Source organism: Ptiloglossa arizonensis, chromosome 6 (genome assembly GCF_051014685.1).
Source record: "Ptiloglossa arizonensis isolate GNS036 chromosome 6, iyPtiAriz1_principal, whole genome shotgun sequence".
NCBI lineage: Eukaryota > Metazoa > Arthropoda > Insecta > Hymenoptera > Colletidae > Ptiloglossa > Ptiloglossa arizonensis.
This window is the reverse complement of record NC_135053.1, coordinates 8221066-8248465: the sequence shown is the minus strand read 5'-3', so window position 1 is coordinate 8248465 and position 27400 is coordinate 8221066. Positions and strand designations below refer to the sequence as shown.

Genomic DNA, 27400 nt, shown 5'->3' with positions numbered 1-27400 from the left:
TTAAAAAACCTTAATTTTATATCAAATTGAATGGTAATTCGCCGATCTTGTCATTATAAAACGATCGTGCGATACTGCGTAGCTAGGAAAAGAAATATACACTTTTGTTGAAATTCAAATTGTATTTCGCTAAACACTCTCTGACACTGTATTGAACAAACAGTGATTATCAATGTTTCCCTCGCAATTCTATCTGTATCTCCTCCAAAGTCTTTCCTTCCGTTTCCGGCACGTATCGGTAGATTAAAATCCAAATGAGCAGCGTAATCACAGTGAACACCGTTATAGGCATGTAAGTTCCGTAGGATTCTTGCAGTACCTACGAACGAGACGAAAAGATCACTCCATTGTACGCGAAGTATGTGTACACTTTATCGGATACTCGACATCGATGTTCTCTCAACAATGGAGAAGCAATTTAGGTCGTCTTGGATTATTTCCTAATCTTGGAAATTATTTCGCGACCGCTTTGTGATCTATCTCAGAAATTCGACAGTGCGATACGAGGCTCTTTATACACTGACTTATCTCTTTGGCGACCGATACTCGAGTTCGTTCAACTCCGTTCGAATAAACAAAGAAGTACGAATTTATTACAATTTTGACTAGAAAATTATTTTTCCTACTCGCTCGTTTTCAAATACGATTATCGAGATTACATCTGGACGAGAAATTCTCGATTTTCAACGTCAAAGTTTAAACCGTTGTGGATTTGCTGTTATTTTTTTAATCGAAGATAAAATAGGTGAAAGTACCGCGATATACGATATGGTTCGTTATTTGTGGTATAGTCGAGAAGAGAACGATTCTTCGTGAAAAAATATATTGAAATTACCGAATAAAAATTTTGAAAACAAGAATTTGATTTCGAAACATACAACTGTGGAACGAATCCGCAATCAAGGTGTTTATGAAAACATGAAACTTTATACTCGTATCAAAATGGTATATTTTTTGCGCCAAGTGTGTAAAAATAGTCCAAACACGTTGAGTATATGTTAATAAAATAGATTTGAAGAATCAAATACTATAGACCAGGCTCGTATTTTTCAATTTCAGGCTACATGTCACAATAAATCGGTGCAATATTCTTTAAATAAATTTCTACATATTATTTGTTTTTTATTGTTACAGTAATTCAAATACGAATATCTCTACATTTCATTAAAATCACTGTTACCAAAATATATTTTCTGGTAATTAAAATTTTTTAAATAATTTTGACAATACGCCATGTTCTTACACTTCACCGATCTTATCGATGGAAGAATATAAAATTTCTTCTTAATTTTTACACGAAGAATCATCTCACTTTTTAATTATACCTACCATCGATAACGAACCTTGCTATATTTAACCGGTTACAACATTTTCCACAATCGTAGACTATACACGTAATTGGAACGAATTATATTTTTAACTTAGTAACGGATAAAAAAGAAATGTCGAAGAAATAATTGAATGGTACGATAGAATCTATTTTTCTACTTCACTTTTTTTATAAATGGAACAATGCACCTGAAAAATGCAGATGCACTTTTAAAAAAAAAATGGAATCGCGTATTGTTTTTTACTCGTATCGATTTTTCTGGCAATATTGCATAGAAAAGTATTCTTTTGTAACGTCGTTCACTTCTTTTATGAAAAATACGTTATAAGAGGTAGTATGCGATTGAGATACGTATTATTGTACATGTTTACAGCATCGACAAAATTTTTGTTACAAAGTACGAATTAAGTAAACAATACCAACTTTTTCACTATCGGTGTAATTTATCATCCGAAAAATGTGAAATATTTCACGAGACATTAATTTTTTGTAAGACAATGCTGTTTAAAAAACAGTAGTAATACATAGTTCCATTAAAAAAGGTGCATCTACATTTTTCAAGTGCGTCGTTGCACTTGCGAACAAAGTCGTAGAAAAACAGATGCTATCGTATCGTTCAACATTATCCTCTGCAATTCTTTTTAATCCTCCACTAAATTCATAATATAATCCGTCCCAATTACGTGGGCCATCGTGAAAATCGGCAAATACCAGGTGAAAATATCCTTTTCATAAAAAAGGAGTCATAAAAAGCAGGAAAATCGTATCGTTCAACTTTCCCTCTGGTTCCTTTTTATCCTTTGCTAAATACATAATATAATCCATCTCAATTACGCGACTCGCCCGATAAATCGGCAAATATCCGGCGAGAAAACCCTTCGAAGGATAAAAAATGAAAAAAATTAGCGATCACGTCGCGATCGCCGTTTCGTGATGAAAATTTCGCGCGGTGCGACGCGGTGCGGCGCGGTGGTACGGAGCGGTGGGTGCACTGCGCCGCGCGCGTCGACCTAAATCTCATCGACGCTCGCGAATCGTTCCCGGGCGCAAGTGCGTCATTAGCAGCCGTGCAGAAACCTACCTGATAGAATTTCACGACGGTGGTCGTAGCGAGGGCGTAATAAAGGGAGCAGAATATAGCCGCGGGCACCTTAACGTCGACGTGGAAGATCTCGCCGACGTAGGCAAGGGGCACGGGGTTGAGCGCGAGGCCGTAACCGAGGACATAAATCACCAGGAACACCGTAGGCATCCATCGGAGCTTGGAGACATCGTGGCCGCTGGTGAGGAGGCCGAAGAAGATCGCGAGCGTCGCCAGCGACAGCACGCAGACAGGGGTTGAAAATAAAAGCAGCAATCTCTTGCCGATGATCCTCACCAATGAGACACAGACAGTGCCAGCCAGCACGATCGCGCAACCGGTCATTACGATGCTGACGTTCGTCGAGATCTCGAAGCCAGCTTCCTCGAATATGAACGACTGATAAGCCAGAAGCGGAGCAGCACCCGTAAGGGTCAACGCGCTCAGAACGATCAACGCGATGCGAAATGCTCGCCTGTTCTCCCGCTTGGCGATCGTCTCCTTCAACGAACCGAGAAACGTCATCTTGTCGTCGGGTTCCTCCGTCGCGACGATACGTTTGATCTCCTCGAGTTCCTCCACCACGTCCTCCTTACCCAGCGCCCATTTCAACGTCCTTTCCGCGGACGTCAGCTTCTTCTTCTTCGTGAGGAACACAGAGCTCTCCGGCAGCCAGACGAACATCACGAGGAACGCTACAGGGATCGTGACGGAGATCATGGACATCGTGAACCGACTCACCCACAGACCGATTGCGTACGACATCATCATCCCCGTGTTCAGGAAGACCGCCATCAGTGTACCTGGACAACTCGAGCTATTCATTTCGCGTCCATGACAGGGAGACTCGGGGAGAAGCATTGCAACTCGGTTGTTCTTGGATTGTCGGCGCGCAATGGCGTAGACGTTACGTTTCAAACGTGATCTTAACGTTTCTTACGGAGAATTCGGTAGCGTAGAATTCATTTCTTTGCAATTTTTCAAACTAGTATTAAGATCCCTTTGTGTTATATTAAGGTATATTTTCGTTTTTGTTTAGTCGGTACACAATGGCGTAGAAACATGCGTAGTTACGTTTCAAACGTGATCTTAACGTTTCTTACGCAGAATTCTATAGCATGGAACTGAATTCTTTGCAATTTTTCAAACTAGTCTTGATATCTCTTTGTGTTATTTTAAGGTATATTTTCGTTTATGGTTAGTCGGTGCGCAGTGGTGTAGACGTTACGTTTAAAATGTGATTTTAACGTTTTTTTCTAGAGAATTCGATAGCACAAGAATTGAATTCTTTTCAATTTTTCAGAATTTCTTTCGTAGAATTTGACAACATAAAAATGAAAATTCTTCAATTCTTCGGGTTCTTTTTAATTCGTTTGCGGTATTGGAACAGGATATCTTCGTTTTTGATTAGTCGGTGCATGATGTGGTACGCGTTACGTTTGAAATGTAACCGCATTTCATCATTTTTTATGCAGAATTGAATAGCGTAATCATGGAAACTTTCTCTTCAATTTTTCAAACAAGTATTAAAGTTACTTTGTACTTTTGTTCTAACTTCTGGTCAGTCGATGCGCAATGAAGATGTACTCTACACGTTGCTCTAATGTATTTCCTGTGTTGTTAAATACACGCCCTTTGAAATAATTGCTAACTTTCAATTTGCATAAGTAGATTATTTTCTTCTTTGTTTCGATTTGTACCTTAAATGCCATTTAAAATACTTATCGTTAAAAGGGTGAGAATAACGAATGTAAGCTTCGAGCGCACGAATGAAAAACATAATCTATCGTTTGATAAACACAACGTGACCTTAACACGACCTTAAAAAATGATAATGGAAGATTTTGTCGCATTTTGTTCGTATTTCCCACCGCTTGGTAATTATAGACATTAAAAACGTCGAGTATTTATAGACACCCGACATATCGGATTCGATGAACGGTGATTCTACACTTTTGTTTAATTACCTCGAATCATTGCGGATTAAATTTCGCTGCATTATTATGAAATATCAAATTTCGAGACATTAGCCTTATTTATCCACGCTACCGAAAAAAGTAACTCCGATTCTCGAATATAATGGAATAAAATTTCTATGGCGAGATAAATTCGGTCCGACTGAATTCAATGAAATGAAAGTTTTCAATCGTTGCGAAGCAGCATATTCATCGCTGGAAACAACACAACCGAAGAATAGGTCGATACTTCGCGATGTTGAAAGTGCTATGCGGGCCAGTCTTCCACAATCCGATTTCCTATTAAAATACGATCTATGCCATATCCATATCTTCCGTTGATGGTTTTTTACTCGAAATAAATTTACTCGGTATGCATAAAAAAAGTTGTTAATAAAATACGGTTCGTTTACGATGGTCCTGTGTTCTTTGAAGTATTACGTCGCGCGTAAAAACATCGTTGGATTAAACTAATCGTAATTAGAGCTGCGACTGTTCGGATAATTTAATAATCGAATATTTCATAGGCCCGCAAGTGCTACGAATAAACTTGGAATATTATTTAAATTTGTAAATCTTCGAATATCGTTATTTGCGTATTGTTACTCTAGAGTGGGAAAAAAAATAGTTCCTGGAAAAAGTAGTTACTTAGAATCGAAAAATGTAAACGTATTGGTGTTTCTTGACTAAAGTAGAACCGTTTTATGGAATATTGTTGATATCTTGAATGAAAATAGCCGAAAAACAAACTAAAGCTCAAAGCACTGGATTTAATATTCGAAATATTCGAATTTATATCGCTCGAGGGTCGAAAACTTCGAATACAGAAAAATTGAACTGGTAGCATCCGATTTGATAAAAACGATGTGGAAGTAAAGAAATACAGTCGAATAAAAAATAAAATACGTAGAACCGTACCTAATGGTCCACGTGACCTTTTGCTGCTAACTTCGCCAAGGTACATCGGCATTACGGCGTACGTAATACCGCAGCCAATTCCTGCCAATATTCGACCGATGTAAAGTTGAGGAACGGTCTCTGCTTTACCGATCAGGATCCAGCTGGAAATCTTTGGTAGAGTGGCGAACAGCAGTGTTCCTTTACGACCAATCCTGTCCATCAAGAGGAAAGGTACGATCGAGCCAAGGCCAACTCCAACGTACATCAAATTCACCACCCAGACCACTTTGTCCGCCGATACGTTTAAAGGGTCTTCGTTCTCAAATTTCGGTATAATTGGTGTGCTCCATCCTTCGTGCAATCCACTATCGATGATCAGAAGATTGCCTAACCACGGTGAGCGTGCAACGTTCAAATTCTTTCATTAATTCCTCGTCCTCTCGTCGAACGATTCCGTGGTCGAAGACAATACTTACAAACAATCCCAATGAGTATTTGCCGCAATATTCCAAGATCCATCGTGTCTAATCCTTGTTCTTTTTACCTTTCGGACGTTGTCAAATCTCAAGGCGAAGCTATGGAACAACAAGTGCGCATTCGCACGCGAAAATCGTTCATCGGTTCGAACGATACGAGTGCTCTAGAATATGCAAACAAATAGTTAATTCTCGGTTATTCGGTGAATTCCCGAGAATTGTCGCGATAAATATTTGCTCGCCGAAGAACGAGTCGGTTTCGCGGGTTTACACGAGGAAAATATTAGTCGATGCGGACGACAAATATTAATTCTTGAGATCTTATTTGATCGGTAGAGTGAAATCTGTAAATATGGAAGTTACAGTTTGTCCGTCTGAAATGTAGCTAAAACGATGTGAATTTTGTATTATATCGATACAAACGATTCCTGATAATATACACAGAGTACATTCGATTCCGAAGAAATTGTTCAAAGTACGAATAGAGTTTCTCGATATCGATCGACAAAGTGTTTCTCTAAATTCTGTTTATTTGTACTTTTCGGATTGCGCGATGTGATAATGCAAATTTAAAGATTCGTAATTTTCCGTTTAATTTTCGCGTTTTATACACATACGTGCAATTATTTCAATCTTTGATCAACGGTTGCTTCGATTTATGAAACATTTTAATTTTCAAGGAATTCCTAGAGAGGATCCAGAGGAATTTTTCAATCTGTATTGTTCTATCACGCATTGTGAAAATTCCATCGATCGTTCATATTATAGGAAGAAAGAACAGTATTAAGGGGAATGTGGTGTCACGCACAAGTAGAATGCGGACAGCGTCTAGTAATTTTGCCTTACGAAGGCTGACTACGTCTGACCCGATACACTTCCACGGAATGTCTTCTTTGCTCTGTAAAATACTCAAGTCCTGACTCGAAATCAGAATCCGAGAAATATTCCTAGCAACTGGAACACTATTTATTTTCCAGAAAAAAGGAAAAACCGCGAACCTTTAATTCGTATCTTTTACCATCTATAAGTATCATCTGTGCATAATAAAAATCTGTATATAAAATCTATACACAATTGTAAACCTGGTGTTCGAAAATCTCAAATTTCAATTTAACACGTACGTCCATCCCAAGGAATTGATACACCCTTGCTGGGATGAATGTGAACGATAACGATCGTTGGCACAACGAACAATCGTCGAGAATTGTTTTTCTTTTCTGGTTGAATGTAAAATTCCACTTTCAGTCTGTCGATAAAGCGTTTCCTTTTAGACAATTCTCGAGAGGTATTCTCGAGTATTTTTTCGTCTTTTTGGAGAAAATCAGGGCTCGTGGGGCCACGAATCCCTTCGCTGTAACGCAAAGTATCGTAAACGCGCAGTATGTGTCGGAATGGCGATTCCGATTTAGTCTGGCGCGGAGATAACGGAAATAAAGCCAACTAAGATACCGACAGGATTCCGTGATACGTATCCCTTAGCTGGGTTGGGTGCAATACGAACGCGCGTATGAGCATGGAAACGGCTTTGCACGCTTGTTTCCGCGCTTCGAGTTGTTGGTTTCGCTTTGCGACGTTCGATCCTCTGTTACGACTCGACGGTTTATAGCCGACTGTGCAACGCACGCGTTATTAGTCGACAGGAAATGAACCCTCTGTTCTCGCGAGGATTTATCAACGCGAAGTCTAGGCCTCTGTGCTCGTTTCTCTTTTTAAACCCTGTTTCGTGTGCTTTTGTCGTATCGACATAATCGGTGCTCGTAAATGGACGTTCTTTGAAGGATTACGGAATGTTTGTTACGAGTGACGAAGAATCCGTAAACATAACGGACGAACGTTAAACAAACAGGTATTTTGGTCTTTTTGGCAACGGTACTCCAATTTACGTGATTTAAAACACAATCGTTGCGTGAAAGTTTTCGACTTGTGGTTCAGTATTATTTTATTCACAATCGGTGACACGGCTCGGAAATGTTTGTATCTTGCTCGTGTTTTAAATCGTCAATTGTTCGGAACGTCAAAGTATCCGCACGAAGAAAAGTAAATAGTATTTTCGAATGACAAAGAAATGAAAAACTTATTTTTTCCTCTGCCTCTGTCGCGAGATTTTTTTTTCGCTCTTCCCACACACACACATGTCATATCCGAACACACATCGAATACCCAGTTTTAGGACCATTTCTACACATTATCACGGTACCAAGTGGCAACAAAGAAGATATACAGGTTGATTCTTGTAATCGAGTTGAATATATACAAAATTTGAATGGATATACTGGATATACTAATAATAATTACTCCAACGTGAGTTCGGTTATATTTAAAGTGTACACGATAGTGTAATTCAGACACAATTGTACAAGATAAATTATTATTCACGAAATGTAATTAATTCCTAATTTTACTCCTCTATAAAAGGATCAGTTGATCGAACAATTCACCCAATAAATCGTTTATATAGAAACGGTAAGAGGTCTCAAGATCGGCATAATTTCCATCCCAACGATGCACGGCATAGTGTCATTCAAGACCATCGGTGAAACATTATACTTCAAAATGCATGCCGAAACTTTGAACCTTATCGACCAGATAAGATGAATTTATTAAGATCGAAGGTTACATTACCATGTGCTTAAAACCATCCACAACCTGCCTAGAGTGTCGCCAGTGAAGCAACTATGTATTTTACCATCTGTGTGGGTAAAATGTATTATCTTTTCGATGTGAAAAGATCTTTCGAACAAATAAATTTCGTCTTGAGACCCGAACAACTTTAATCACAGCTGCAACGATGCAACTCGATATGCAACTCTCCTAACGTACAATTTTGTAACGCGTCCGGCACGCTATCGTATCAGTGACTACCACCCTGTATATTACTGAAAAAGTATGCCAACCGCGTTACGAGCGCTTTTTGCCGCGTAATTTTTTAATTTCACGCGACAGTGTGTCCAGATGCCAGCGGAAACGTTTTGCGTAAAATTCACTTATGCCAGCTTTCGGACGCAGACGCGCTTCGGGGTCTCGGTTGTGTCGCAAAGCGAGAGTTTATGGCCGACGTTATGGTACACGTGTTATTAAGAGACAGAAGCTCTGACCCAGTCGGGTCCTTTAACCCGGATTTAGTATCCTACCCCTCCCTGGTCGTACGTTTTCATCGTAGCCAATTTACGTATACCCATTATCATCACCGAGCGATTGCGTTTTCCAACAACGAACTGGAGAAACCAGAGTTTTCAAATTCTCATCGTTCATAGTGCGTTCACCGAAGAAACTAACCGCACAAAGCAGACTTTTCGATGTTTATCGTTTAAAGAGTGTTCACCGTAGAAATCGAAGTTTTCAATATTCATTGTACGAGGAGTGTTTACCGTTTATCGTCCAAATAATATTCGTGCGAATTACTCGTGGATTTCGGATAAAACAAAGTGGATACCTCTTTTTCTATTCGTGAAAATTTCAAACGTACAATTTTTTTTAATCCGCGCCAAACTACATTTTTACGATATTTATTAACTACTGATAGAAACCGAGAGATTTAAAACGCGTCTCGCGTTTAATCATTTCGAATTACGTCGATCAAGTTCACGGAGTGCCTCAACGCGAGATTTATTCCAACGAGTTACGCGCGTTTTTGAAATTTTAATTACAAATTTCGCGTTCCCGTGTTTGAAACCCGAGCTTGGTAATTTAGTAGGCAGTCCGCTCTGTTCTTCTTTAATTCAGCAATTTCCTCGTCGACCAAAGTTTGCTTATTGTTTATAGGCGGAAATTTCAATAATCTACGCAAAATGTAAACATTGACGGATGGGAGAGAGCCATTTTTAATAAAATTTTGAAATACCTCCCCATTCCCCCCTCCCCCGTTCTAATTATACCAACGCATATGGGCGCGCGTGTGTTTTGTATGTTTTAAAAGCAACGCGTGTGTTTCGTGATCAATACAGCCTTCTCGTTCACCTGTCCCTCGAACGCTGTTTTAAATATGCTTCGTTCCTAAATACTTTATAAAGTATTTACTTTTCGATGTCCGTACCATCGTGCTTTCATACGATGCACGATGAGAATCGATTTATAGGAGGTGAGTCGGGAGAAAAAGAGAACGCCTAAATATTTCGATAAAAATTGAAAATACAAATAGTTTATGAAACAGAATTTAAACGATACGGAGAATTGACTATGACGAATATAATCGTTCTTCTATCACGGTTTCTAGTTTCAGAAATTTTACAATTACAAATTTTATTTTAAACGGAACTGTATATTTCTCGTCACTTGTGTATTATAACCGATGTCAAAACAAATTGAAGCGTATATCGTGGCACAACGTTGAAGTGACTTTGAACGTAGAAATTTATTATTAGAACGTAAAAGCTTTCCGGTATGAAAAGTACTTTTATTGCAGTTAAATTTTAAGAGCGTTGTTGTTGAACGACTATTGAGCGAAAGGTAAAATAATAATCATTTGCTACGCGATGAAAAAGTCCTTTTTATTCGTTTTTACACGTCTTCTGGTGTAATTAGCAGTTCACGATTAAACATCGTGTTTTGATTTTCTCGATTGGAGTATTACCTTAGACAAATTACCCTAACAAGGGGTAGATTAGTAGACAGAGAAGCGCACGATCGAAATTGTCATCGTGATAATTACAAAATTAAAAAGAAAAAACTCAAAGTCCTTGTAAAATCTGAAAGAACGACTTCGAGCAAAAGAGATTGTATTCGTTATTTTTTGCCCCTAGGATTTTTTTAATTCCATTCTATATAATTTTTTGTTGGGTGAAATTGAATCGAGATATGCAATTCTGTTTCTCGTTTCTCACTGTGTAGGTACGTTATACGCATCTACAAAAAATATGCAAAAATATTTTCGGTAAATATTATCTGTCGGTGAAAGAGCTACCTATGACTATAAATATTTACGTGCCATTTTATTTTTAAAAATAGGGGAGAGATTGAAAGCACTGGCCCGTATACCACGTAACGAATCCCATCGAACTATTGTGGAAAACCCTTACAACAATTTTCTAATTATCCCCGATAGTTGCCAACGAATCAACTCGTAATATCACACGTGGCTCGGCCTACTATATACACGCTTTCAATATAAAAACCACTGCAGTTGCATTTTGCTGAACGCGAGTTGCATCCTTGTAAAAAGATATCCAGAATAATGGAGAACTATGGAACATCTCGTTATAAAAATTTCTTCGTATCGGTCTAAATAGGAGCTCGGCTTTTCACGGTTAATCCACAAGCTGCGATACGACACTCCATATTATTATCGTCCTTGTAACTCCGTAAACAATCGTACAAAGCTTCGGTAGCCGTACAAAGCCCCGAGACTTTTCACTACCAAAATTTAATCAACGCGGGAAGGTTTGATGATTATTGTCGTCGCCCCTCGTACACTTGATGGTATAAATTTCACGCGGTTCTTGCAAGTGTTTCGCATTTCTCACAGATCTGAATACTGTCCATTGTTCCATCGTTTCTCGCCACCTTGACGGTGTCGTAATTGAATCGTTATTCGTTGGATGATCGTTATCAGCGTTATCGGTACATTTCGTAGATTTCCAGAACGCCTCGACGCTCGACGAGCGTTTCGATAGCTCGTTTTAATTAATCTGGTGAAAAGCACGGTCGTTCGTCGGTCAGTCACATCGGTACGGTTCGCGATCTGCACGTGCCGCGCGTACCTCGCGATCGTGTCCCCCCACTCCCGTCACCTAAATCTTCGAGTTGTCCGTGCTCGTCTCGCGCGATAACGTCGCTCGATAAGTCTTTTGTTTTATTATTGCTCCTGTTAATATTAGCGCGCGAATCCCGACCCATTATCATCGTCGCGCAATTAGCCGGTAATTGCCCGATAATACGGCACGCTCGAGCCTCGGTTCGGTTATCGGTGAATTTCCACGTTGAAAAGATCACTGCACTCTCTACCGACCGCGAAAATTTCGGGCTCTGTTTATTTCGCCCGCGAGAACACCTCCCCTGTTCTCGATCAATTTCTCCTTCTCTTCGTTCCAAGCCTTCCCCGATTTCTCATCCCCTTTTTTTCATCATCGTACCTACCGTTCTTCGGTTTCCACCGCGAACCGCAACGGATCGAAACACAGCCACGATGCAGCACCGAATTTTCGGCCCCGGTCGGTTCTCAGCGCGCGATACTTCCATTATGCGAGTTACGAGCGAATTATTCCCACCGAGAGTGGCAATTTGAAATCGAACGATACGGCACTGGTGATCGAGTCGCGCGTCGAATCACGGTTTCCTCTCGCCACGAGTCTCTTGGATTTCTTTCGGTTCGTTCTTACGTGTTCAAGAATCAACAGAGCGGTCTGTTACTTCGATACGAACGAGGTGAGATTCTGTGACTCGAAACGAGAGGAAAATGAAGAAGAACGGAATTGCGTCCGAGACATTGTTTTTCAGATACACTTGCTAGTTGCTCGAGTACACGTGTACACTTTACGGTGGACGTTACGGTAGGATGTATCATTTTCGAGGAATTGACGAAGTTAGATGGTTATCGGAGAACTTTGAAGATATCGTGGATGATTGTCGTGGAACTGTCAAGTATCTCGTTATACTTTGTATCTTCGTTTACAAGCTGAATGTTTACAATCCGTAAAGGAGTTAGAGTGAGTAAGAACAGTGTTGGAAGTGATCGAGACAGGATCGGAGGTTTAGGAAAGTATAGAAATTGTGAGAAGGAGTCCTGGTAGGAATATATTGGTGCATCTAAAGAAAAGTTACGGAAAGGGCGAGTGAGAAGATCGAAGAATACAGCGGAAAATATTACAAGAAAAACGGACAAGGTTTCACCATGATCGAAACAAGTGATGTATCGTATAATAGTTCCCACGATTGTTTCGTACGAGTAATCGTTCTTTAACGATACACGAAAGAACTTACATTACCGAATAGATTTACCGATACAAATTCCTTCGAAGTCCAAGCAAATTATTACAGGAACGGGACGTGTGTGCGTGTGTGTATGTGCTAGAGAATAAAAGAAAACGAAATTAAAAAAAGTTTTCTCGTCGAAAATAACGAATTCCATTGCATAAATTAAATTTTTGAAATTAATATATTTAAGTATTCGAACGGCGTTTATTAATATATTTAAGTATTCGTCTGTTAATTTATGATTATCAACTAGCGCAACAACTGTCGAATCTACAGGGCTTGTGTCTTGGCGCAGAGCTGATTCTATGTTATTTTAAATGGTTCCAAATGCGTTCACATGCCGAGAGTTTGCGACTTCTCAAGTTGGGTAAATCCCAACTTAAAGAAGGCTTCTATCTAAGGCCTTAACACCGATCATTGTATTATAATCGTTGTGTTATGCGCGTTGCAAGTTCAAATACATTGGGAAAAACGTAGATTAAAATCATTTGTAAAGTATCAATTAACACATAGCACAGAGCTAAGATACAGGTTATACCATGAACATTCGCAGTGTACTTGGAACACCAGATGCGTTTGGTTTCTGGAATTTTCCATTTCCAATTACAAACACGACAACCGATCTTCCCTTCGTACACCAAGCCTAAAGTTAGTTACACTCTAGACTTCGAACAGTTACAATCACGTACAATCGAGTTCGAACCATATTGCTACACGTAACACCGGATCCTTGTTGCCATAGTTCTTCGAAAACCGTCCATACGGTGAACCTCGTCTCTAGATGGCTTTTACGTAACGTCTTGAACCCTTTCTTTACATTTTGAAGTTTCAACAACGCGTGTCACAATCAACAGCAAGGTCACAACTCTTACTGTTCTCGTGAACGCTAAATTTTTTTCTGAAAACATTATTGTAGGAATGTAACGAAATACGTATGGTTCTGAGAAAATGTGAGAAGTCTTTGGAATAGACGAGCGAGCGAAGTCTTTTCAAGCCGTGAAAGAAGAGTGCTTGAATAGAATGACAGAATGTCCGAACCAAGGTGCGAAAGACGGGCAATTGAGATGGCGCCAGACTGAGGAATTTTAGGCGAACGTGACCAGATGCATGGAGTGAGAAAGGTTAAGGATTAGAATGAAAGGGAACGAACGAGTGTGAGAATATAGGGTGCGAGAGAAGCGCGATTGGGACACTTTTTGGTTGGAAATTAATCGAAGGGAATCGAGGCGAGTAAAGACCTTTGGGAAAGTTAACTTATTGTCGAAAGAAAGAAAGAAATTTATCGTTAGAGATTCGTCGAAGTGAGTCAGAGTCGATGAAAGTGCAGCGAGAAATATTGTCAGCGAGCCTTTTCTTTTTAAATAAACATAGTAGCGATATCAAAAGAGTTTCTTTACTTTTCAAACCTCTAAACCTTGGTTACGTGATATTTAATAAAGATAATTCCTACATTGTATAAAGGTTTCTTCGAATTTAAAAAAAGAATATATTTCAACGTACGAATGTGGACAAGACATACGTGGTTCTTACGTTTGGTCCGATTTCTTTACCACGAGTCTCGCACGATGCCGTAACAAAGGGATGAACGATTAATTTTCGACAAAAGTAGAGGGCTCGATTCAAGGATCGAAATGCATCGAGGTCACGATAGATTTCTTACCTACGGATAATCTTGCACCGAGCAAAAAGAAGCTGTACGTAATTATCGTCGGTGCGTCATAGTTACGCAACGCTGGTAATATGCCTTACGATACAATTACACCGATTCGTAATATCGATTAACGCGTCTTTCGTAATTGTATAATCATACGTCGAGACGAGGCAAGCGTAAGCTGGTCGTCTAGACGCTATTTTGAATTATAGAAATCGATAACAAGCCCAACGGTTCGCTGTCTCGGTGTACCGGGTGTTTCGAAACACGTAAGAAGAACTGCATCAGAGTTACAGTGTTTTTATCGATTTCTCTAGACGAGTATTCATTTATCGGATTATAGTAACGTACGCGAATAAATATTTATTTTGGTTAGAGCGAAGATTCTCTTTTCGGAGTAAAGATTCCTCGATCGAACGAATCGATAGCAGCTGCGATAAAAATTGTTTACGCGCGCGTCAAAGGTAGCGAGGATTAATATACATAATTAACTTTTGTTTCCGTGTCACAGAAATTGCTTCGTCTGCGTTAACATTTAAGAATAACCGAACCCTATCTCGATGAAACTGAGAAACGATATTTTTCGATATATTTTCAACTTTTAATTTCCAATATTAATACAAAGATTAATAAACGCAATGTAAATATATCGGTGAATTATAAAACGCAGCTTTTACGAAATTTGCAAAATCCAGTCAGCCGTACGAAAATGGCATCCCCGTTAGGAAATAATTGATGCGTTTAAATAAGCGTCCATGAATATTCAATGGAAAGATTCAATACCCAATTTATTTCGGTTTTGAGTACAATTACCGATAATATATAACTCGAAATTTATTTCTCAAAATTTGAAGGATCTTGCTCGAACGGTTCACTTTCAATCGATGTTTTATACTTCGCGCGAAACGACCTCGCTGACTTGCAAACACTTTCGTAATTGCATGAATCATTTCACGCCGTTCTCTTGTTGAGAACAATACGCATCGAGAACTTTTCTAATACAACCCCCGGCAAAAAGTATTCGATCGAACGAATCGATAGCAGCTGCGATAAAAATTGTTTACATGCGCGTCAAAGGTAGCACGAATTAATACAAATAATTCACTTTTCTTTCAATGTCACAGAAATTGCTTCTTCTGCGTTAACATTTAAGAATAACAGAACCCTATCTCGATGAAATTGAGAAACGATATTTTTCGATATATTTTCAACTTTTAATTTCCAATATTAATATACTTATCAAAAATTGCAATTCCGGATTAGTAGAATATTGATAATAAACCGTGCGCGAAATATACAAATTAAAGTTTTTCGTACAAAGGCTACACACGTCATTGAAATTGATCTAATTAATTTCGCTACTTGACGCAAACTCTGTCCCACTCGTTTAATCTGTATTTTTTCAATTGCATCGGCGTTTCGTTTAAACACACAATTGACTCTCCCATTTCACCCGTATCACCGACAGCGAGATTGTTTCCCACCACTAACGTAAATAACCGTAATCGCGTCATTTCGTTCGATCGAAAACATTTCGCCGTGGAGAGGGGGGGTTGTAGCACTTTCCGCGAAGACGGACATCCGGTACAACGTAAACGTAACATTAACTCGGGTACGTGGTTAAATACGACGAACGTTTACGCGAGCTTCTTCTTTTTCCGTTCTTTACGCGGATTGAATTCAACCCCCGAGGGTTGCGCTCGCATTTTATGGAACACCCGGTATCCATTTTCTCGCGCGGGAATCTCTGTCTCTGGCTCGTCGCTGGTGAACGCAATCCTGAAGGATTGTATTTTTCCACCGTGGTTCACCCCTCTTTTCTACCTACCCTCGGTGAAATAATTTATGAGGGTGTTTTTCCACGGTGAATAGTTAGTTACGAAAGAAAATCGTACGCGGACGAGTGCTTGAATTATTATACCGAATTATCTGCCGTTTCGCCGGATAGTTCCTCGCGCTCCGCGGAAGCGTGGCAACGGGAGCTACGATTCCGATTAATAAATCGTAGAACCGGAAACGAAGTTACACCCGTCCCGGGTCTTCGTCGTGTTTTCGTTGTCGAGTAGTTCCCGTTCGTACGTTTCTTCTTCACCGATCCAAACATTTCTGGTATTCGTCGAACAGCGAACCCGCGCGCTTTAAACGCTATCGCGGTCCTCGCGACTCCTTTTCACCGCGAGGAGTCGAGTTTATTGGACTTTCGAACGAGAAACGCGAAGGAACCGTCGATCGAGATCCAATTCACCACATTCTCGACGAAAGTGACTCGAAAATTTCTGGGGACTAGATACATTCAAGGGACTGTGAAAATATTTATATCCGTTCGTTTATCAAAAATGTATTCATTTCTACCTTGCTGTCACTATTTCAGAAGTGAACGCAAACCTATTTCTAAGTTATCGATTAATGTAAGCGATTTACACGAAAAACATGTACAAGGTGAATTCAAAGTTCTGTGACAATATTTGCAAGCTCTAAAGCGTTACGCCAAAAAAATTTTACAAATATATGTAAAATTATTAATTTATCTAAGTACGACTATGGTTCAAATCAAAATAAATGAAATAAAGTCGATAAAATAACAATGTCTTGAAGAATTGATATATATATCAATTCTTCTATATAAATTTTCAAAGTTTACATGTACAAAAATAGCATAATTTAAAGATTTGAAAAATATCGCGTTATCCGTAGTCCATGCGAAAGAGAAACATCTACTTTAGCAGAACATAATATTTCAAGTTAATCCGTTAATTAACTTCTACATCGCGTCAGTTTCGAATAAATATGGTTTCAAGGAAACGTGTTGAGAATCGATTGTAACATCGAAGTGTTTGTATTTCAAAAACAAATGATTTTGTAACATGTATATCGTATATTAGACCTGTTCTCTTAAAACTCGTGTTGAAACGTTACGAGTTCGTTGCGTTATCGAAACTCCTCTTTCTTGCGGATTGTTTTTGAGCACGAACGATTCGCCTTTGAGTCGAGTACGATGCTTTCGTAAATAAGAAATTTGAATAAATTTCAATTACTAGATTGGTTGTTCGGAGCGAAGTATCCGACGAGTGCCGACTCGTGGGAGAATACACGAACAGGAGTCGACCATTTCTTAGGAAAATCCATAGCGAGCATAGCGTGCCGTTGCAAAGTATGTTACCGAGCGACAGATGTTTCAGCCTCGTTTGTGACTCAATTGTAAGCACAGAAGACATACCGATTGCGATATTAACTAAATTACGCACAGGGAAGGAACATTTAAACGAAAAGCGAAGAGACACGCCAACACGACACGTCGTCGGGAAGGGATGAATCGGACGTAAAAAATAATAAAACTCGCGCGTCAAAAGCTGAATCGTCGCTCACTGGTCGAAAGCAGCTTGCAATACCGATAAATAGAAGTCTGGTTTGACTCGAAGGTCAGTCGAGTGTCATCAGTGCAATTCGAAATATAACACGTCCTTTCTGAGTGACTCCCGCTTTCAAGTAACGACGTTGAAACGAGCAATTCACTCGAAAGCGGGGCAAGTAACGATTATTTTGAACAGTGATCGATAAGAATCGATGAGTACTACCGTGAATAATATACGAGCATAATCACCGGGTATGATCTCGTTACTTGACTCTTGTGTCAAAGTTGTCGCTTGTAAACGGAGTAGGTAGCAACAATCTCGAACTGGAGCTAATAATAGGGGATGAGTACTGGGTGAATACTACACGAACACGATCACTGGGGTATAATTTCCTTCTTCGAAATCCAGTGTAGAAATTGTCACTTGAAAGCGGGTATAATTGCACAAGACACATTTCCTGATGGATCACGACACAAAAGCAAGATCCCTCTATTCTTTGTTCCTGATAGGATAAGAGATTTCCTGCGCGGGTATAAACGACCTTACTAACCATGGTAAGTCCTACCTAACCCTTACTAACGCAGAGAAAGACATTCTTTGCAGGTACACGGTACCTCTACCGATCTTTCATCCAAGATTGCAACAGAAAGACGTTCCTCAGAGTTTATACGATATTTCAGCTGGAACCAAGCTCGCTCGATCGTTCTTTTCGCAAGTTTAAAAACGATCACCTCTGCATTTACTCCCTAGCTCCCAACTTACGAGTTTCGAATTGTTTCGCATTGTCGTTTTATATTTGTGTCTCGTTTGATACGCTGTAAACCCCCTTGGAACTCTCGCGAATCATTGTTTAAACAGTATTGGTTAAATAATCCGCAAGTAACGGAACAGTAACTAAAATTTAATTCCTCGTTCTTTTGAAATACTATAGTAATTTACAACTGTTAAGTTTGATGTGCTAACCGTAACGAATTAAAGATCATTTACCGAAGAGTACGCTTGTCGATGTAATAAATAAGGAACAACTAATTTTCAGACTGAACGCGTTCGCGCTTAATCTGCACTAAAATTTGCAGAATGTGTTATAGATTTTCATAGCGATAAATATTATACCTTGCTTTTCGAACGATATGGATTATTATCCTTGTGATATATCTATGTTCCGAAGTTTTAGACAAACTTCCATTTTAATTGTACGAACTTAAGCAAGTTTGATGTGCTAACCATAACGAATTAAAAATCATTTACCGAAGAGTACGCTTGTCGATGTAATAAATAAGGAACAACTGATTATCAGACTGAACGCGTTCGCGCTTAATCTGCACTAAAATTTGCAGAATGTGTTATAGATTTTCATAGCGATAAATATTATACCTTGCTTTTCGAACGATATGCATTATTATCCTTGTGATACATCTATGTTCCGAAGTTTTAGAAAAACTTCCATTTTAATCGTACGAGCGATATTTGTCAAATTCAAAAACACCCCATGATCCCGCCATATAGTAAGTCAGGAACGTCCAAATGTGTTAAACAGGCTGTTTTTGTTATCGACATTTTGAATTGTGAACATGTACAATATGAGATTAAACGCGTAAATGTGATATTAAAATGATGAATATTTGATAAACACGGTGGAAGGGATGCAAAGATATAAAAAGGAATTGAAGAATGTAATAACAATGCAGCACATAGAATGTAATTATAATGCAAGGTATGAACTATTCGAATTAAAATATATCAAAAAAATAATAATAACGTATATGTAATGTAATTTGGATTAATCGTTACTTAAAAGAAAGAGGAAATTTTCGTAATGATTAATCCCACATGTTCGAATGACATACATTATTATCTGTCACTTATCCTTTAATTTATATAGTCCATATCTTACCTTTGTTCTTTGTATTTTTTAATTTCTTTTCTATTTCTACAGAGAATTCCTATTCCTTAAACCAACAATCTATTTACGAGTATTCGACAAGTCAATATTTAACAAATTAACTGTTATTTCGTTATGGTGGAACTCGAGAGAGTTGCATCGAAATGATCAAAAATATAGTTAAATTTCATTTACCGACTGCTCGTAATTGTAGGTATGCGCCACAATTATCGACCGCTGAACAACACTTTCGAAATCATCCCTTCCAACCGAACGTTCTTTGCACTCATTCTGTATCTCCCCATTGAATCTGCTCCCTCCTTTGTCCCTAAAAATGTTAACGATACATCTTTAGAAAAAGGTACGCGCTTTTAAAGGTGAAATCTATGATTCGTTGAAAACTTTTGTACTCCGTTTCTTCGACCTAGCAAATAGCTTGATTACATATACAAATTGCCGAACACTTGTTGCCCACGTGAAAACTATCCTAGCTATCCACTGATTGCGGGTCCGAACCGTTTGAAACGGATATACGAGAAAATATGATGCGCTACGCGAACCCGAAATTGGCTTCGTTATTCGCTGATTCGTTGCACCGTGCGCGTTTCACGAGTTTGGTCGGATAACGGAGTGAGGTTACGTTTCGCAAAACGCGAACACAGATCGTCGTAATATTTACCACAGTTCTTTTTTTACGAGCAGATGTGATATTCGTTTCACAACGATACTTGACCCGTTCTCGTTATAGAAAATTGACGTAGAATTTTTGTAAGCACTTAACGAGTTTGCGGACACTTTAATGAAGTAGCATTTTTGGACCGGACCTTTCACTTTTAATTGTGCATAGAAACGAATATGCAATCTACATATACGACTTACTGCTACATTTTATCATACGTTTATAAAGTTTTCCAGTAATTACGTTTTATATTTAATGTTGCAGTATCTATACCGTTTAATGTAGCAATTGTGTCGAGATAAAACGTTAAAATTGAATTTAATAAATAGTACACGGAATTGAAATAAAAAGTTACAATTCGAGATATCGTGTATACGATTATTAAACCGCGTAAAATAACCGAATGTTTGCGTTTACAAACATATTATTATAATTTTCAAGCATACCGTTTAAGATCCTTATCAGTAGAAATGATTAATACGAACTTAAAATTATAAAGACGATATGAATAAGAAATGGAACTGAATTTTTTTGTATTAATATTGCAATTGTAATTTTAGATTTGTATCGATTACTTCTACCGACAAAGATCCAAATATTACGGTCGAGAGCTGTATTAGAATGTTTGCGAACTCCACCAGCTATCCAAATGCAGTAATCTGCAGTTTACAGTTATTCAACATCAGAATCAATCGTTTCATACGTCGAATACTTATGCCTCGTGCAATGAGTATGTTCGAAAACTACGGTCGTATTCAGAGTACTCGAACAGGTAAATCAACGATTCGCCGAAATGATTCGGTATAAGAAAAGAAACGCATCTAAAACCTGTTTCACGGCGTGTAAAATACAACACGACAGACTTCTTTTCCCCGTTGCATAATCGATATAGAAAGTGTGCATAGTTGGTGTCGATAAAGCGGTAAAAACGTAGCCCTGAAACCATTTCAGTAGAGATTCGACTTTTGTAACTCACCGTGTCCGTCAGATCCCGTGTTTTGTCTCGTCTGTTCGTGTTGCAAACACGTCGAAAGTTTCGAAATCCTTCGAAATTGTTCGACTTAATTTATTTCAATAAATTTATTCAATTATCCTTAAAACTCAATCGACAGACGTATCTCGAGATCATTCGAATAACGGGAACGCGTTTGATGGCGTTTGAATTGGCTACTTGCCCGCGCGAAATCGAGATCGAGAAGATACGAATACGGGAGAATTAATTATAAAAGCGTGAAGGAATCCAGTTATTTTCTCGGTGTACAATCAAAGGTTAATCGAAGAGTCGCAATTAGGTAAATGTCATCGTGATACGTGCTTGCAGTCGTCGTGATCGATGTTGCGGATAATACAACGATAGGCGTGAACGGAGATCGCAACAAGGTGAATCAGTTGCGCGCCATTAATAAAACGAAAAAAAAAAAAAAAAAAAAAAAAAACCGGTATTTCGCGACGATGTAAATAACGGAACCGTAGTCACTGATGATAGGATTACTGAAAATTGTAGCAGACGGATTTAATTTGATATTTAGCCTAGCACCTGACGCTTCCCACTTTTCTCTGTTCGACAGCTAGGGCACGGTTCGATCCACCGAAACAACAGGTGAAACTGAACGGTTCGTTGAATCGTCATTGGTACCTACACGGTCACGCTTTCGATCAGCTGTAGCTTTCTGTCGCCACGAGTCGACGAAATGTCCGCGTCATCGTAAAATTGCCTATTTGCACTATATTACTCGGCAATGCCGACAAGTGGATTCTGTTAATAGGAATTTGCTACCTTTTGGAACGGAGTACCCTGGCTATCGATACGCGTAACTACAGAGTTTCTTTTTTCATTCGATTGAATCAAATATATATAGATATCTCTCTGATTAGAATCTCGGTCGAATATCCGACTGAATATGACTCGAAATCGACTATTATCGTTCCGAACTGTAACTTTGCGTTTCGACTTGCGTAAAGTTCAATAAAGGGAGAAAAAGTTTAGCCCGAACCGAGTATTAGTTTAAATATAAATGTAAACGTTTCGGCACTTTACGGTTTGAGTTCTCTTCGGTAAACGTAGCGAGGAAGAAAGGAGAAAAAGAGAATGAAATTTTCTTTTGGATCGACTTATTCTTTGCCACGTTTATCGAAGAGGACTCGAACGATTATAATGTACGTTTATATTTAAATCGATGCTTCGTTTCGAACCGAATCTTTTTCTCGTTAGATTCATATTTACTCGTCGAGAAATTCATTATCCAATTATTGTCGTAAGGAATTGCGCGCCTGTTACGATCGTACGTAATAAATTCTCGCATCGTTAATAATCAACAGAGTCAAGAAGCAAGATTAATATGAAAACTGGCTGATTATCTTTACGATGGAGAAAATATACGAACATGGGTCCATAGACGGTTACTACGAGTTTCTGATCACTTTACATAAGCTTTCAGTATCTACAATTCCACAACTTCCACGTAGTTCATTCTTTTCACGCAATTCTATTGCATTTACTGGTCATAAAGATAGGTACAATGTTATTTCACACCGTGGTACAGTGTCGATGGAGACACCAATGGCACCTGTCCATATACTCGTCGCACGGTAGTAATACTAAACGGAGTTAGCAAACCCGCGTGTCGAAAAATTGTAATTCCTTTTTATAGCTGTCCTATCGGCACATTTTTCAAACTTGTTACACACAATGTGTCCGGGCAAAGAACACCGAAGGCTCGTTTGCGACAGCAACGTCTATTCTTGAACGATTCATAAATGTGTCCGCGTCGTTAACATAATCTGGTAGTTATGCAATTCGTTGCACCGTATCGTGGTAATAGTACTTAACGTCCTAGGAACACCGTCGAATCGAGTGCCCTTTTCGTAGGTTAATTATCGAAATTCTACGAGTGTCTGTTAATAAGACGTTGTCTGGAATAATTAGAAAATTAACGAACAAAGTACGTAAGCTAAACACCGAGTTAAAGATCTTACGCAAGCGTCTGTAATTAATTTGTAACTATAAACTGGCAATCACTGCGCGAGTTTTTTATCGATTAATTTTTCTTTTAATACAAATTTTGTTTGGAACTGAGACGCAACAAACGTCTTTGAAAAATATATAATTTTGTATTTGTATGTCAGATATACGTAGTTTTAAAAAGACTACGCATAATCGCAAAATTGTCTTTATTATCTTAGGTACATAGACGAATATTCTTTTTGAATTACTCTCATTGACCAATTAAACATTCAACAATACGTTGTATTCAAGAGGGCTCGTTCAACAAATGCTTTTCAATGTTTTATCTGTTATACTTTTAACGATATCAAAGTGATTTTAATATTTTTAAACGACATTGCAATTGTTTTTTACTACTACTCTGTACCCGATAAAAAGTTCTCGAATTGACCTTTAATTATTCGTTGAGCGAAGTTTTTCAAACAAATTGAGATTTCTCTCTCCCGTTTACATTAGATCGGTGAAATCTAACGATCGATCGACCCGGTAGAAATAACACGTCTTTCTACTATCGAAAACCAAACAGATATTTTGCTCGATCACGATAAGCGAATCGACTTGAGCGTATATCTTGTCGCAAAATGGTGTCACAGTTTCGAAGTTGATCTCCGTCGAGAAAATAGCGAACGAACTTTACAGAAACATTTGTTCTATCTGCATTTGCTTCCGGACTCATCGTTCTCGGTATTTTATTTTTCGTTACCAACTGCTACAAACTTTCGGCGCTATTTTTTTTTCTCGCGAAAGCACAAACCGAAACAATCCATAGAACTCCGCGAAAGTATTTACAAATAGTTGTATCAGATATGAAGCGTCGATTGCAAATATCTAAACGGAATCGGTTACGCGTTGAGAATAATCGAAACGCGAGGTGAGATAGAACAAACGTATGCTCCATGTTTTTTTTCTTTTTTTTTTTTTTTTTTATTCGTTCACGAAGTATTTGTCCACGTTTCGTGGCACGGCCTGTACATAGTATCGCGTTATCGTTGAAACGACCAATTCGAAAAAGAGAAGCGAGGAAACACCGGATCGCAATCACGGTTCTGTGCCGGTCGGAATCGAACACAACGAGAGGCCTGACTCTTCGTTTCGTCGCAATTCAAAGCGAAATCCCGAACAAATCGTACAAATCAAATCACTGATTAATGAAATATCCACATTGGACGTGGATCCCACGCGCTCTCGGTTCCCGCGCATTTTTCGTAACGTAAGTATCGCAAACGATCGAAATGAATCACGCGGGGTTTTGCGGTGTTCCGTAACGAACAATATATTCCGACCACGCACGGTGAAAAATTGCAAAAAGATCGAGACGTCTCGCGAGATTCGCGAGACACGTCTCCGTTGTTGAACGCCAGACGTATTAGAGCGATAAAGAGACGATATATATATATATATTACGTTACAGCGATAAGGAGACGCGACTCGAGAAAACGAATTTTTCAGCAGTGTTCCGCGCGGCATTGGGAAAGACAGACGCGTGCATTCTTGTTGAAATGTGATACGACGAATTGGAGAAACGAATTTTCAACCACAAGAAATCGTAAGTGCTGATACGTAAATGTTGAACGATACGCGACAAATGAGACCACGTGTCACAGATACAGGCTGAGCGAACGAGAACTTGTCACCGAAATATCTCGTTATCCGTCGATAACGGATTGCATTGAAAAGAGAACGTTCCACGAATGACTTTTCCATTCTTTGAATCTCACATTTCTAGAGATACGGAAGTGACTTTGAGATTTTTGAACAGCGTCGCAATTTTCTTCCAATGCTACCCCGTAACCGATAAAAAGACTTCGTATTACCGAAAATACGGTGTACTTGAATCAACCTTGACAAAATAGACAGTGCGGTATAAAAAAGCTCACCTTGATATCTCTGAGTATAAAAGACGTAAAAAATTAAAGAAGAATTATTTCCTACGGAACATTTTTCCGATCGATTCAACGAATAACGAAATATTTCAGATAACAGTTTCTATTAACCCAGCTTGGGTACAATGACCGTGGAATATACAAAGACAAACATTATTCGCGTATATCGAAATATAAGTATTGCTCGTTTACACCCTACAAGTCTACTTCGTTTCAATACTACCCAATCGTATTTCTATGCTCCGTGAAGCATTGTCAATTTGTATTTCATAGATTTTTGTACAACCGAATCGATACTACTATCGTATTAGTATTCCATAATTTCAAGGTTATCGAATAAGAACAAAGTCCAGAGAAATCGACAGTGTGGTTCGAACCGTGATGTAAGGGGTCCTCGCGGACCCAGGGACGATCGAAACGATCGAAAGGTGCATTTACCGACGTGGAGGGTGAAACGATCGATCGGAGACACTCGAGGCACTTTTTCCGGGTCGAGAAAACACGACTTCGAAGCGAGGTTCCTCCTTCGGTCTTGCGCGATTTCGAGCGCAACGGTTCCTTTCACTTTTTGGTTTCGAACGTTCCGGGAACACTGGAGAACCTTTTTCCACGCCGGTCCCGTTACTTTTTGCAACGAAAACGGACCGTAGGTTTCTTCTCTGGTCGTTCTCCGTGTCAGTGTATCGTCAAACGGTGACACACGCAGCGCGCGGCCGTCACACGCGCGAATCTTTCGAACGGAGCCGATCGAGTACTGTTGTCGGGAGACCGCTTCGATCTCATCCTCGAAGACGCGAAGGAGGAAACTGAACTCGCGATACACGAATGCGGGAAACTCGCGGCGATTTTATCCGCGTCCCACTCCCGGTGTCAGCGACTACGAAGCCCGACGACACGGTCCAACGGCGCTAATTACTTTTCCGTGTTTCCACGCGGATCGAAACCTTCCCTCATTGTTCGTTGGTTCGCTCGCGCGACGAGCCGCGACTGCCAGCTACCACGGCGACGAACTTCCCGAAGGGGAACAGGAAAAGATGGAGACCGGGGACACGTTTTCACCGCGAGAACTTTCATCCTCGTACCGCTGCCAAGATGAATTATTTTCGATTCATCGGAAACGAGACTGCGGTAGTCGATTTAGGGAATCTCGGCGAAGGAAATTGTGAAAGGGATATTTTCGAACGTTTCTCGTACACAGTGACCTAGATTTTTTCTGATCAACTCCGAGGACTTTACGTGTAGCCTAAGGTGAGAAAGAATGTTGTACAAAGTTCGTAAACGAAAGTTTTCCTACGGAGTTATAAATAAATATTGTAGGTATCATCTGGTGAAAATTCCATATCGTTAATAGTTTGTACTATATGTCGGTGAAGAAAATTGTGAAAGGAATATTTTCTGATTAACTGTGAGAAATTTATATGTAGGCAAAGATGAGAAAGAATGTTGTACAAAGTTTGAAAACGAACGCTTTGCTACGGAGTTATAAATAAATGTTGTACGTATCGTATGATGATAATTTCATGTTGTTAATAGTTTGTATGTCGGTGAAGAAAATTGTGAAAGGAATATTTTCTGATTAACTGTGAGAACTTTATATGTAGCCAAAGGTGAGAAAGAATGTTGTACAAAGTTCGTAAACGAAAGTTTTCCTACGGAGTTATAAATAAATATTGTAGGTATCATCTGGTGAAAATTCCATATCGTTAATAGTTTGTACTATATGTCGGTGAAGAAAATTGTGAAAGGAATATTTTCTGATTAACTGTGAGAAATTTATATGTAGGCAAAGATGAGAAAGAATGTTGTACAAAGTTTGAAAACGAACGCTTTGCTACGGAGTTATAAATAAATGTTGTACGTATCGTATGATGATAATTTCATGTTGTTAATAGTTTGTATGTCGGTGAAGAAAATTGTGAAAGGAATATTTTCTGATTAACTGTGAGAACTTTATATGTAGCCAAAGGTGAGAAAGAATGTTGTACAAAGTTCGTAAACGAAAGTTTTCCTACGGAGTTATAAATAAATATTGTAGGTATCATCTGGTGAAAATTCCATATCGTTAATAGTTTGTATATCGGTGAAAAAAATTGTGAAAGGAATATTTTCTGATTAACTGTGAGAAATTTATATGTAGCCAAAGGTGAGAAAGAATGTTATACAAAGTTTGAAAACGAACGCTTTGCTACGGAATTATAAATAAATGTTGTACGTATCGTATGATGATAATTTCATGTTGTTAATAGTTTGTATGTCGGTGAAGAAAATTGTGAAAGGAATATTTTCTGATTAACTGT

The 27400-nt window shown here is 38.9% G+C and overlaps 2 protein-coding genes across 5 annotated transcripts in view; both read right to left on the bottom strand.

The window, feature by feature from the left end:
* Glurib (Glutamate receptor IB) overlaps positions 1 to 27400 on the bottom strand; it is a 467146-nt gene that overhangs the window by 92842 nt on the left and 346904 nt on the right. The window lies entirely within an intron of this gene.
* LOC143148289 (trehalose transporter 1-like protein) lies at positions 87 to 25928 on the bottom strand. 3 transcript variants are annotated; one of them, XM_076314485.1, is made up of 5 exons: positions 25542 to 25928; positions 5743 to 5906; positions 5285 to 5653; positions 2412 to 3214; positions 87 to 319 (listed from the first exon to the last, which is right to left on the bottom strand). In XM_076314485.1, exons 2-5 carry the CDS (start codon positions 5783 to 5785, stop codon positions 170 to 172), a joined length of 1365 nt encoding a protein of 454 aa, XP_076170600.1. In that variant the 5' UTR covers positions 5786 to 5906; positions 25542 to 25928; the 3' UTR covers positions 87 to 169. The 3 variants fall into 3 exon arrangements, with proteins under 3 accessions (XP_076170600.1, XP_076170601.1, XP_076170602.1); XM_076314486.1 differs by having other exon boundaries at positions 25481 to 25605; XM_076314487.1 differs by lacking the exon at positions 25542 to 25928 and adding an exon at positions 19733 to 19822.